The sequence below is a fragment of the Camelus ferus genome, chromosome 32 (assembly GCF_009834535.1).
Source record: "Camelus ferus isolate YT-003-E chromosome 32, BCGSAC_Cfer_1.0, whole genome shotgun sequence".
In the NCBI taxonomy this organism is placed as follows: Eukaryota; Metazoa; Chordata; class Mammalia; order Artiodactyla; family Camelidae; genus Camelus; species Camelus ferus.
Window position 1 is genome coordinate 13,055,816 of NC_045727.1, and position 13,812 is coordinate 13,069,627.

Sequence of the window (13,812 nt, forward strand, 5' to 3'; positions counted from 1 at the left end):
CTCCAAGTTCCTCCCAGAGAAGTTCAGGTAACTCTCGGACATGTAGGTTGAAATGTAAAGGAAGAGAACAGCAGTCTGTAGACATGACATAACCCAGAGACATCTTTTCAGTGTGGACCCAGAGAACATTCAAAAGTCATTGTGAACCCAAGGGGAGTTCTGGAGGGCAGAAAAGGCCTGAGCAGGGAGAAGGCCTCCTGGGTTTCTGGCACCTAGTCACTTGTCCAGTTTGATTACCTAACCATGGCTTGGTCAGTCTTTGAGGCCAGATCCTGCTGACTGACTCACAATCAACTCTGGGCCTACAGAGATGACAACCTGGATGCTGACAACCACTCTTAGGTTCAGACTCTGCTATCCTGAGGGAACTGACCTACTGGTCCACAGCCAGACATTCCCAGTGTCACTTCCATGTGCTTCAAACCAAGCCAGTCTTGGACCTCTAATCTTTCCCCTCCCTGAATTGTCCCACCTAAAATGGACTGATTAATCTTCCAAAATTATGTTTCTGTCACCTCTCTGCTCAAAAACCTCCAGTAGCTCCTCTACAAAACAATAGCTGAACCAGGCCGTCATGAGCTGACTACACCTCACCCTACCACCTACTCTCCCTACTCTCTCCACTCCAAGACGCTGCTTTTCCTTAAACACACTCTGCCCCTGTACCACTCTGCCATTCCTACCACTAGCTGTCTCCCTCCCATCCCCTGCTTCCCATGTTTTCTGTAATTTTGTTGTACCAGTCTGCTGGAAGTCCTCGTTTCTAAGCTCTTAACACATTGTTATCTTCAATTATATCATTTTTGCAAACTGTGTAAATAAATCTGCTCTGTCCAATATGATAGCCACTAGCTGTAAGTGGCTATTTAAATTAAAGTGAGATAGAACAAAAAATTCAGTTCTTTAGTCCACTAGCCACATTTCCTGTGCTTGGTAGCCACATGTGGTTAGCGGGTACTGTGTTGGGAGAGTGCAGATAGAGAACATCTCCGTAACTGCAGAAAATTGTATTGGGCAGTGTTGTTCTAGACAATGGTCAGTAAGGGCTGCTAACATCACAAACAGGGACTACCAGACATTAGGTGCCTCCTAATATGATGCAAGAAACATATACTACCACTTACGACCTAGTCTTACCAAAAAAAAAAAAAAAAAAAAAAAAAAAGCCTGAATCTGGCTAAGCCTCTAGACTTAACAACCAATTTACAGGAAATAAGAAGCGTTTCTTAATATCATAGTGATGCAAATAGCAAAAGTGGAGCTGTGGGAAACTCAGTAGAACAAATGAAATGGTTTCCTTAACAGATCAACTGCAAAGGAAAGAAAGGAGATGGAAGAGGATCCTATGGATGTAACGGACTTAAGAGACATCCCAGCAATGTATGGATCTGATTTGGATCTCAATTCAAACAAACTGTACACATTATGAGACAACTAGGAAAATCTGAACAATGATTGGGTGTATGATGACATTAGGAATTATCATTAATTTTTAAAGGTACGTAAGAGCATTTTGGTTATATTTTTTAAAATCCTTATTGAGATGCATATTGAAATACTTAATAGATGAAATATGACTGGAATTTGCTTCAGAACAGAGCAGGTAGGGGAGAGGAACACTGTGTGGGTGTGCGAATCAGGGCTGGACCCGAGTTGATGGTTACAGGATTGGACAATTGGCAGGGGGAGGCTTGTACAGTCCCATTCCTCTTCTGTGCATGTTTCCTTGTCTTACTGGGCTTGTGAATTCCTGGAGTTGCCTACCTTTGCGTTTCCTACTATACCCTGGCACTCTTTCACTTGATAACTGTTAGGTCAAAGTTTAAGAGGGAGAAAAGGGCTCCTCCCAGAGGGATGACCTGTAGCTCTGAGGTGCTGGGGAGCCTGAGGCTGAGTCAGGTTTGTCATCTCACCACCTTCTATCTCACACTCTGCTACCGAGGGACCTCACGGCGCAGCATGGCCCCTGCTCCAGGTAGAGGGCTTGGCTGGGGGCCTACCTGCCTCGTTGAGGAACACAGGGAGAGATGCTGACACTGAACAACCTGATGGTCCTCAGGGCTCTGATCAGCCACAAGCTAAGCTCCACAGTGGCAGCCTGCAAGTGTCGGAATTCCAAACACTTCTCAGGACTGGGTCTGCCTGTCAGACAGGTCACACCTAGGGCGGGGTTGTGTATGAAGCGAGGCCTCCAGCCTACGCTTTTCATTTCTAATTATCCATGTGTGTTTGAAGACTTTCGTCCTCAGTGTGACATATCCGAGGACGCACAGGTGCTTCCCAGAGGCCAGACCGGTGTGACTAGTCCCCAACCCATCCCTCCACTCCCCTGACACAGACAATAAGTCCACAGCTCACAGTAATGTAAAACCATTTGTTTAATTCTAAATCAAATCACTTTCACAACAGTGAAAATTAGTGACTGGTCAAGGTGTGCCACTGTACACAGTGTCATTTTCTGACCGTGGTTGGGACCTGGTCCTAATCCACAAAGGTGGCAGGAGGAGGGTGGGGGCCAAGAACATAGAAAACACACACAAAAGAGAGCAAAACTGCCTAGGCAGAAGGGCGAGGTGGTGAGCCTGCAGAGGGGTGGTGGGAAGGGGGCTCCCTGTTGGGGCTGGGCCAGCAGTCCCAAGTTGGCTCTCCTGCCCCATCTCCTGGCAGAGGGTGAGTGGGGGCTGCAAGGTTCAAAATCAAAGGACAGGTGGCCAATCTGGCTTTGCTAGCAGGTTCCTGGGATGCCTTTGCTGGTGGAGCTCCTGGGCTCACTCCACTTTGTTTAAGGGTCTAAGTTATTCTCTTCTCACCTACAACCCTTCTTTAATAACCTTTCTTCTGGAACTCATTTCTGACTGAAGTCCTTTCTCTCATCACTAGGTGGGGCCATTGCACTGAGAAACTCCAGGGGCCCCTCAGACTTTGGGGATTTCCAGGTGAGTGGGTGCCAGGAGAATGTTTAGAATCCATCAGGCACACTGTAAAGCTGGTGGATTACTCCTACCAAACAGATTCGGTAAATGAATCACCTATTCAATACTTGTATTTTGTCTCTTTAAACACTGAACTCTGGCATTGAAAGGTACAAGGGGGAAGAGGGGTGGTGCTGTGGAGAGGGGAGAAGGGCTTCCCTCATCTTTCTCAAGGTCTTGTTTCCACACACTATGCAGGCTCATATCTGGGAAAAACACTCGGTGGGGCTTTTGACCACTTGTTGGCTATTGCTGGGGGTAAACCAGGAGCAGAGTGGACTGGTGAAGTGACAGAGAGGCCCCCAGAGTAAGTCCATCTCCCCTCACCCTCAGGGTCTCCTGGAATACGCTGGATTTCTAGGAAGAGGCTGGACTGGCAAAGCAAGAACCATCCCACTAAGTGAACTGGCCTCCTGCCGGCCCCACACTCCCTCAATCAGATTCAGAGAAAGAAGCCTGTGAAGTCGAAAAACAAATCAGGGCTTGGGAAGAATGATTCCATGAAGTCCCTGGGGAACTTCTACAGAAAGACCACATCCTACCATCGTGCTGAGGCTTCCCAGGCTCTGCGCCTGCTTTACGAACCACCAGGGGCTGCCTGCCCTGGAGTCCCATGCTTCCCTCGTTTTAGCACACAGACGAGGAGTCTTCAAGCCATACCAAAGTCAGGGTCACATGCTGGTCTTCCCCTTCCCTGCCTCTTCACTAAAGGACAATTTGGCTTCTGAGGAGGGTGGTCTTCAACATGCAGCTGGGATGACTTAACAAGGCCCCCAGTTTCCTTCAAGGGGTGTGGGAAAGGATGCACCTGGAGCCCCTGCCACCTTGGGGTCAGGGCTTGCGTGTTCAGTCCTTCCAGCATCTGAGCTCCGAATCCACCTGAGCCCTGACCGCAGGTCTCTGCGAACGCACTGTTGGCCCCGGCTCCAGCAGTCATCCAGGTTAGATGCCCTCTGGCAGAGAGGCAGATATGCACAATTTTAGGGGGAAAGCTGATGGGAAATCTGTGAGTGAAGCCATGTGTCTCTGGGGATAATCCACATCAGGAAAACAGAAGGTCATTCAGGCCACTCTGGAGCCAAAGACACCAGCATGGCCCAGAGGCAATAAAAGATCTTTGGGTCTCTGGTGAATTCATGAAGCGACTCCAGCTTCAGCTGCTGCAGTTATGATCTTAACAGGACAGCAATTTCTTGCATCTCTGCTGAGGAGGAAGGGAGGAAATAGGACAGAACGGCACTGGGACCTGGAAGGGGAACCTCTCTGTATGAGTCCCACTGATTTCAGAGGCCACTTATCAAGGGGTATTTAAAGAGATGAAAAAAAGTTCCCATAAGTACGACTGGGTTCATCCCTTTGTTTGTGTGATATTAAACTCAAGTGAAATTGTTCTGACAGTTTCTCTCCTCCTGCCTCTTCTCTGTGCAGAGTCAGGCCCTGCTGAGCTGGCTGGAACAGGATTTCACGGTGTAACCCATGAGGGATGACTCAATGCTAAGGCCTGAGGTTAAAGCAGGGTGTTTACAGCAGTGGCCATCTTCCAGGGTCCTCAACAACTGGTCTTAAGTACCACAACTCTGATGGAAAAACAAGACTCCTTGATGTGTTACTGACCCCACTGATTCCAGGGGGTCAGGATTAGCCAGGAAGCCAAACATCAAGGTGGGGGTGGCGTGTCACAGGTCCAGAGGCCCTGCTGTGGATGTAGGCCGAGAGCCCAGCATTAGGCAATCAGTAGCCAGAACATGATCACCAGGGCCACAAACAGGAAGAGGCGTGACAGGAACTGTTCATCCACGTACTGGGGCGTTCCGGGGACAGCTGGAGAGACAGGAGGAAGGAGAGAGGGGCTGTGAGAATGCTGCGGCTCTGCACACTTTGCCCACACGAGTCAGAGGTTGAGAGCATCAACCTTCATCTCTTTACAACAGAATCCTGCACACTAAAAAGATTTCCAAACCCCAAATAATATTAGACAAAAGCAAATTAGAATAATGAAACATATGGGATCATGTCACAATGAGGACAAAGTCTCCAATTTATCCTAAGAGGGTCTGGTCTGCAGGTGCAAATAGAACAGGGAAGTCTTGGAAAAATAAAAGAAAAGCTACTGTTTTTTTTTTTTAATTCATTTTCTTTTTCTTAAATTTGTATTTATTTTTGTTTATTTGTTTGGGGGGGAAGTAATTAAGTTTTTTTTTTTTTTTTTTTTTTTTTCATTTTAATGGAGGCACTGGGGATTGAACCCAGGACTTCATGCATGCTGGGCATGCGCTCTACACTGAGCTATACCCTCCCCCCTAAAAGCTACTGTTTGTTAAGCATCTCCTGTTTGCTGTTATGTCTACACATTATTGCTTGGTGGGTATTATCTCATTTTGTGTAAGAGGAAACTGAAGCACAGGTACGGGGTGACCTGCACAAGATCTCTAGGTGCATGTGTTAGTGGGGAGCCCCACCGCTGTGCTCTCAGCCTCCCTGTGCACTGCCTCCCGCGTCATGGAGTCTCTAGATTCTGGCACTGTTGAGCAGGAGGGGTCTTAGGGAGCCCCGTGTGGGTGTCTTCCTTTTCCAGAGGTGAGAACCAGGACCCAGACAGGCAAAGCGACCTGCCTCCCTCACTGCATTGAAGTGGGCTGAGAACATGGCCTCCACTCCTCTCTGCTTTAAGAGCTACTATGTAGAGCTCCTTGTCCTGTCTGGGGGAAGGAGAGTTAGGAGAATCTATATCCCAGACGGGCAACTTGTACTAAATGTGACAATGGAAAACTGTGGCAGGGGGATAAAGTGATCCAGAGTCCACTGGCCGTTGAACTGTTCCCCTGGGGAACCCAGGGTGACTCTGGACCAGGCTGGATGGAAACAAGCTACCAGGCAGGTACCTGCTGCTTCCACGGGGCCCTGCCCTGCTTCAGAGCGAAGCATACCCTGTCCTATGGGGTCTCTTTCCTCTGAGAAAATCGCATGTGAACAGAGGAGAAATTCTGAGGCAGATGAGGTAAGGAAGGGCAGTCCCCAGGTCTCTCAGTGCTGTACTTGTCCCAATAGGGGCTCTGACGGAGTCAGGCAGGCCGGCAGTCAACAAAGACTTATCAATTGTCTGCATTGTGCCAAGCACAGGGTCGGGGCAGGGGACACACAGGACGGCTCAGCAGAGGCTACTGTCCCTAAAGCATAGGCTCCTGGCCAGGAACCACACCCTGGCCCCTTCTGTACTCACACCGTGCCGAGCACACACGAGGCCCCAGTGAGTGCAGGCAGAGCTCAACAGAACTCGGAGCTCTGCAGGCCCCATGGTAAGGATGGGGACCCATGCACAAGACTGCAGTAAAGCTCAGGGTGCCCACCTAACTGCTCTGCTCCACCCGAAGGCGACTGGCACTCTCGGGCTGGCTGGAGGGAGAAAGGCAGCAGAAGGCAGCAGACCTCAGCAGAGTTCCCAAAGGGCTGGCACTGAGGACCAGCCCCACGTGTGTCCTGAGGGAAGCTGGCCAGAGATGCCAGAGAACAGAGAGGCCCTGACTCCCTGCAGTCGCCTCACCCCACCTGGCCCCCAGTGGTCAAAGCAGGAGGCACATGCCCAGGACTGCGCTCTTCCTTGGCTGTGCAGTTTCCACTTCATTTTATGGGCACGGGGTATGTCTTGGGAAACACCACTCAGCATCTTCTGATCTGTAGAATGAAGCTAATTGCCCACCTCTCCCACAGGCTTATCGTGAGGCTCCCAATTTCATAACGAGAGGCATTCTGAACATGCCTAATATTTGGTAAGTGTGCAATATCATTACCATGACTACCAGGAATCTAAAAGGAGTTTAACATATTTTGAAAAGGCTGACTATCCACGCAGTTACCTAGATACTGCCGAATTCCAAGGAGACGTCCAGCAAAATTACCAAGAGAACAGGGTCTTACCTGGAGGAGGCCGCCCATCGTTTATGTTAAATGCTGTGGCAAATATCCCAAAGGGGAATGCTCCAATTCCAAAAGACATCTGGAAACCACCATCTCCAAATCCAAACCCTTGAAATCCCTGTGTAGAAGAAATGTAGCTCAGAAGAACAGCAAGCAGGTTTCTCCTGCACCTGTCTAACATGTCACCTTACACATGGCACCCGTCTCTCCCTGCTACTCTTTTCCTCCCATCGAGATCCCAAGGCAGAGGAACCCTGGTGGCCCCTCTGCCCATCTAGCCTTCGAGGGGCCCCAGCTAAAGAGCTGTGAATGCCAGAAGGGACTGGCTCTGACCCAAAGTAAATCTCTCTGCTGCTCCAAGTAAGGGTTCTCAGAGCTCCAGGTTCTTTCCCAGAGTCCCACCCTGCCCAGTACAATTTTCTACATGCTTTATAGCAGCTAAATTGTCAATAACCCCTATGCCCAATTACCAGGGAGCATCAGAACAAGCCACACATTATAACAGAAAAAAAGTAGGAACCCTAATTAGCAACAATGGAGGTTATGATCAAAATCTTGATACACCTTTTAAAACAACATTACGCTGACTATGCAGCAACACAGAAAAACTCTTATGACCAAGTTATCAGACAAAATTGTTTGAACACCATGGTCACAAGTATGTGGCAATATGTACCTATCTGGAAAAGATATGGGTAAGAATTTTCAGTCAACATTTTTCTTTTAATATTGTTACAGAGAATTTTAAAAATTCAAAACAATTTTTTTCTGATTACAAAAGTAACATATGCTTGTTACGAGAAACTCACACCTTACAGGAATAAATGACACAGAGTCAGAGGTCTCCTTGTTTCCCCTCCACTTTACAACACCCTCCCAGCCAATAACCACTGTCAGCAGTCTGGTATCATCCTCAGCTTTTCCTCCCTATAGCATGGTCTACATTGCATCATCTTACACATGAAAAAATTCTGTAGAAATCATAATATTCTAAATAAGTTAACTCCTGTTTTCTAAGTGCCAACTCTGTGTTAGGCACTGTGTTAAGCACCAGGATACTCAAATAGCACTTAATTCTTATATCAGCATCACCCACATCTGCAGATGACCACACCAAGGCTCAGAGAGGTGAGATAACTTCACCAAGGTCACACAGCTAGTATGACCTAGCTAGGGATAGAATTTAGATCTAAAACTAGGTCAGTATAGTCCAAAAACCCATGATCTTAATTACTGTGCATATCTTTAAAAAAATTCCTCTCTTCCTCTGCATCCCTGGGTAGATCTTTAGAACAAATGATTAAAAAATAAAAAAAATTAAAAAAAATAGAGAGGGAGAAGAAAAATTATTGGGCCAATTGCTTTTCACAAAGAGTTGACTGGCCTTCATTTGTGAGTCTTCCGCAAGTCAAGGAAGTGGCCACTCCCTGTCCCACACTGAGTGCAGTCTGGCATCCAGCTCCAAACTTCTTGCCGGGCAGCACTACCTAGAAGGCCTAACAGCCAATTTAACCCACGTTCCATCTGCACAGTGAAGAAATGCCTCCCACTCAGAGCCAGCATGGTGAGTCTGAGGGCTCCTGGGATCGAGGCTGCCTCACACAGAAGGTGCAATTGTTTCATCAGGAACCACCACTTGATTCAGTGCAATCCCGAGGACAAACTCCCCGGCCTCCTTCCAGCAACACCTATACAATCCCACGAGTCCTGACTTTTGGTGGGTTTATGTTCCTTGGGCAGAGTAGGCAAAAAGCATCACTGGCGGTTGCAGGTGCTTGTACACCAGTCTTCAGGACAGGGCCTGATTCCTGGGTTAGGAGCTAATGCTCCGTTACGAACCAGAGCCTGGGAAGGTGAAGGTGCTGTCGCCCAGTTGTCAAGAGCAGGGACTTCAATATAAGCCAGATCTGGGCTTCAGTCTTGTCCGTATGGCCCTGGACAAGTCCCTTCACCTATCTGGGCCTCAGTTTCCTCTTTTGTTAAATGGGCTGATGTGGGGTTTAAATGAGGTCATGCATATAAAGCCCTTAACATACAGTTCTTTGCATGTAATAATCATCCAGCAAGTGTCCACTGCTGTTATTATTAAGAGTAATCTTGAGAAGAGATCCTGATTTCTATCACGATCCCTGACTTCATTCAATCTAAAGGATTAAGTAATGTTAAGGCTATACATCTGAACACTAAACAGCCATTAAATAAAGTATTAAAATCTCAAGATATATCATGAAATCTCTCTCCCTCTCTGAGAATGTATGGGCATATCTCATTTCATCGTGCTCCACAGACACTGTTTTTTTGTTTTTTTTTTTTTTTTACAAACTGAAGGTTGTGGCAACCCTGCATGGAGCAAGTCTGTTGGCGCCATTTTTCCAACAGCATTTGCTCACATTTGTCACATTTTGCTAATTCTTATAATATTTCAACCTTTTTCATTGTTATTATGTTTGTTACAGTGATTTGTAATCAGTGATCTTTGATGTTACTACTATGACTTGTTGAAGGCTCAGATGATAGTATTTTTTAGCAATATGGTATTTTTAAATTAAGGTTTGTACATTTTTTTAGACATAATGCTATTTATTGCATATTTAATAGACTATAGTATAAACATAACTTTTATATGCACTGGGAAACCAAAGTTTGTGTGACTCGCTTTACTGTGGTATCTGCTTTACTGCAGTAGTCTGGAACCGGACCTGCAGTGTCTCTGCAGTCTGCCTACAATCCCCACAAGGGCAGGGTCTTCACTGTGTTCACTGATGTATGTATCACCAGTGCCTGGAATGAGGCCCAGCACACAGAAGGCACTAAATACAAAATGAATTAAATTTTAAAAGAGGCTTGCAAAACAGGAACCAAATATTGTAAAAATAAAAATGCATGCTTACACATACATCTAGCTATAAAAAACACACACACATAAACAGATCTACAAAATTTGTGTGTATAGGTAACTATAGAAAAACAGAAAAGAAAATAGACCAGAACGTTCCCAGTGGTTATCTCTGGATGGTGTGAATATTAGTTATTTTCTCCCCTCTTTCCCTTTCTGTATTTTGCAAATTTCCTCTACTTTTGTAGTCAAGGAAAAAAAAGTGTAGGGTCAAAAGGGAAACTTCTAAAGCCATGAACTCATTTCTAGAAGCTTCTCCTAGAATTTTCCTCACCCCTCTGTTCTCTGGCTCTGGCCTCTGTCCTTGAGGACGGGGTGGGGTCTTCTCTCTGAAAACAGAAATGATGTAAAGTAAGTCTATTACGAAATGCTTCTGAGCTGGTCCCTGAATGGACTGGGAGCATTTCACCAACAGGGTCAGGGCCACAGCCCCCTTTCATGCCCACCACATGAACTTATGCCAAATTAATACTAACTCTGTTCCACCTGCAATTGCTTTTCCTTAGTGTGTAGAAAACCAGGGAGAAAATCCAGTTTTTACAAGACGTTCATCAGATGGCACGCAGCCCACTCCTCTCACAGAGCCTGACCCAGACTAGTTATGACGGCCGGCCAGACACCTTCCCTGGACCTGTGTGATACAGGGCTCACGGACGTCAAAACTCCCAAGTCTAAACTGAAACAGAGGATTGCCCGTAGGCAGAGCCGGCTGAGATTCAGGGTCTCTCTGTTCTGCCCCATTACCTTCAGCTCCACCTCCCACTACTCCTGGGCAAGTACTTTACATGATTCTTTTTGCCTCTGGGTCCGAGCCCCTCCCATCACTCATCCCAGATACTGGACCCACCAGGCACTAAGCGGGATGGTAAGACTGAGGACAGACCTTACTCTTGAGGTGCCCATGGTTTTAAGAGGGCTACAACCAGTCACAATACAGGGTGGGAAGAGACTTCTTTAATAGAGGTGTCAACTAAATGGAGTGGGAGCACAGGTAAAAGCAACTAACGTGGGGAAGAAAGGCCACTTCAAGGAGGATGTAACCTTAGGACTGCTCACTGAAGATGGCAGAAGGTGGAGGACGAGGGGGTCGAGCAGCTCTGGGGAGGCAGGAGAGGCAGAGGGACAACAAATACAAAGGCTAATGAAGGTGAAGGGTAAGATCCTTTAAGAAAAGCCAATATATCCAGGTACAGGGCATGCTGGGGCGGGCTGGCCAGGAGTCTGGGGGGTGTGTACGTGTGTGAATGTGTGTTTGCACGTGCCATGCACTACACTATGAAGGCTCTCAGTACTTGTGTCTGTAGAATGCCAGACCCACCCACAACTCCATTTCCAGAAACCTCAAACTCCACAAAGCCTCCTGGACCCGTGTCTCCTCCCCTGTCTATGTCACTGCTGAAGCAACCCCTCCCTGCAGACCCTCCTGCTGACACCCTGCTCCCAGGCTCCTTCAACAGCACCGAGCACACCTGTGCGCTGCCCAGCACACTGCCTGCCACTGGCAGACGCTCAGGGCACATCTGTATTACAGCCCAGCAAGGGTGACCCGATCCCCTCCCCTCCTCGCAGGCTCCCATCTGGATCCCCAAACTGAGGACCTGCAGGCACTACGTGAAGGGTGGAGTGAGAGGTGTCCAAGGGGAGGAGGGGGTGTGAGGGGCGCCACAGCCTCACCTGGGGTCCTGCTGCCCGGTGCTGCCCCTGCCGTACAGCGGGATGACCTTGTCACGGCTGATGCCGGCTTTGCAAACTGGACACACCTGTCTGTTAGGTCTGGTCTCCAACCACTGCAAGGAGAGAAAACCGCATGACGGCACAAACCCACCAGAGTGGTCAGTCTGAGCCAGCAGAAGACACGGACCAGAGGCCGCACACTGGAAACACCAGAACCAGCAGGGAACACCTTGAGCAACCCAACTCTCTGCTTCCCGCTCCTGGCGCTCAATAAATATTTACTAGTGGTGAAATCAAAACTGCCTTTAAATGCCATCATAATTAAACAGGCTTCTTCATGCTTCGCTCTCTTGAGGGGCTCCCAGCAATATGGCAGGAAGGAACTGCAAGCCTGGAGCTGTGTCAAGAGGCCTGACAGATCCAGCCTCAGGTTAGGCCGTGGGTACAGCAATAATAAACTGTACACCTCCACCTTCCCTGAGGGTCCACTGTATGACCCTGGCAGTCAGATTATTATTATTTTTTCTGTGTTTCTCACTTTTACAGCATTTCCTCATTAACTCTGTATTTCAGACACCAGCATCTGGGCCTCAGCTGACCATTTTCTGGTGATTTACTACGTGCTAAAGAATAGATTTTTCTTCTTATCTAAATTTGCTTAGTGTTTTTTATGTACTTTCACTGATTTTCACATTGTACTATTTCTTTCAAAATTAAAAACACCAGGTGAAGATGGAGGCGGGGGGTGAGGAGGAGTGGAGAGAAGTAGAGAGATTTGAAGGTGCTACATTACTGGCTTTGAAAATGAGGGCCGGGATCATGAGTCAAGAGAATGCAAGGACATGATTTCTCTCCCAGAACCTCCGGAAGGAAACACTCTTGCTGACACCTTGATTTGAGTACTTCTGACTGGCAGGACAATAAGATAATAAGTCTCAGTGTTGTGATAAGTCATTAAGTTTGTTGAAATTTGTTACATCAGCAATAGGAAACTAATATAATGCGTCAAAAGAAAGGGTCCAAGAAAAATACCATAAACTTCTAACTGTGAACAATAAAACCGCAATATTCTTTGGGGAAAAAAGAAAAAATTAAAAACACTAGAATCCTATTTGGGGTTTTCCAGCCCCTTTGACTGGTTATAGTAAATCATTTTGTTTAACTTTCTCAAAAACAAAACAAAAATGATGAAAATGTATTACCTGTAGTGTCTTTGTAGACATTAAACAATTATATATATTCTCAACATTTATCTTAGAACATTAATGGCATCTTTAGACCCAATGATACAAAGTTTATTATATAAATGTGGACCTAGGACTTCAGGGCCAAGAAGAAGGCAGCATTTAAAGATTTTATATCTTATTTCCTTTATCTCACTGTTAAAAAAACTCAAAAACTTAAGTGTTATGAGCTCTTCATAAATTTAGAGCAGAAATGTTCCACCAGGTTCCGCTGGGGTCAGAATGTGCAGCCCTAAAACTAGCGGAAACCCAAACCTGTCTTGTTTCCTCCAGTTCTCTCTCCCACTCAGGTTCGGAGGCTCTAGCAGGCTGGAACTTCTGTCCTCCCTCACATTCCCAGCCACCTACTAGTGTGAGACTCCACTGCCAACAACCATGGAGACACTCAGCCAGCGCTGATTATTCACAGCCAGTTGTGAATGCCAAGCCCGGCTCTGTCCCACCAAGCAGGCGCCTGGGTCTTGGTGAAAACTTACTAAGTGGTTTTCATAATAATCAAAAGCTGGGAAAAGAGACTCTTTCCCTTTCATAAAAGTTCTCTGTTGAGTTTCCCTCTTCTTAACATTCTCAAGACCTTTAAGGGTGGAGGGGATTTTTGATACAATAGGAGTTACTTTTTATAGAGGCACAATCTCAGAAATAAAAACCTAACAGGCTATCATATCTAACGTACAAATGAGAAAGTGAGACCCAGCAAGATGGAAGCCTGCCAAGGCTACAGAGGCCATTGGTAGCAGAGGCAGGAGCATCCCTCCCAGGTACCACATTGACCCCCTGTTACATCAAGTGCTGTCCGTGGTCAAATGTATAAAGAGCTGGGGGGAACACAAGCAAATGAGCCCACAAGCAGGGGAGATTGCAGATTCTGACGGCAGTCTCCTGAGACTAGAGGTGTCTTGTGCAACCACAGCTGATGAAAGACAAAGTAAAATGAAATGCATCTTACCTGATGTAAACACGGCCAACTGCCAGAGTCCCCAGGGCAACCAGTCATCAAGGAGGAAAGAGACAGGGGAAAGGAAGAAAAGTGATTTCATTAATAGAAACACTGGATATGGTAGGAACAGGAAAATGGGAAGACAGCATCGTACTGCAGAGCACTGCCACCGCA

At 46.9% G+C, this 13,812-nt stretch overlaps 1 protein-coding gene across 6 annotated transcripts in view; it reads right to left on the reverse strand.

Moving 5' to 3' along the window:
- Positions 1-2,359: 2,359 nt before the first annotated feature.
- RNF185 (ring finger protein 185) overlaps positions 2,360-13,812 on the reverse strand; it is a 30,208-nt gene continuing 18,755 nt past the window's right edge. For all 6 annotated transcript variants that reach the window (XM_006185888.3, XM_014560272.2, XM_032472170.1 and 3 more), the window contains 5 exons: positions 13,648-13,666; positions 11,458-11,570; positions 10,058-10,112; positions 6,888-7,005; positions 2,360-4,793 (listed from right to left, as the gene is read on the reverse strand). In XM_006185888.3, coding sequence (XP_006185950.1) covers positions 4,696-4,793; positions 6,888-7,005; positions 10,058-10,112; positions 11,458-11,570; positions 13,648-13,666 — 403 coding nt within the window. In that variant the 3' untranslated portion in view covers positions 2,360-4,695. The remainder of the gene's footprint in view (positions 4,794-6,887; positions 7,006-10,057; positions 10,113-11,457; positions 11,571-13,647; positions 13,667-13,812) is intronic.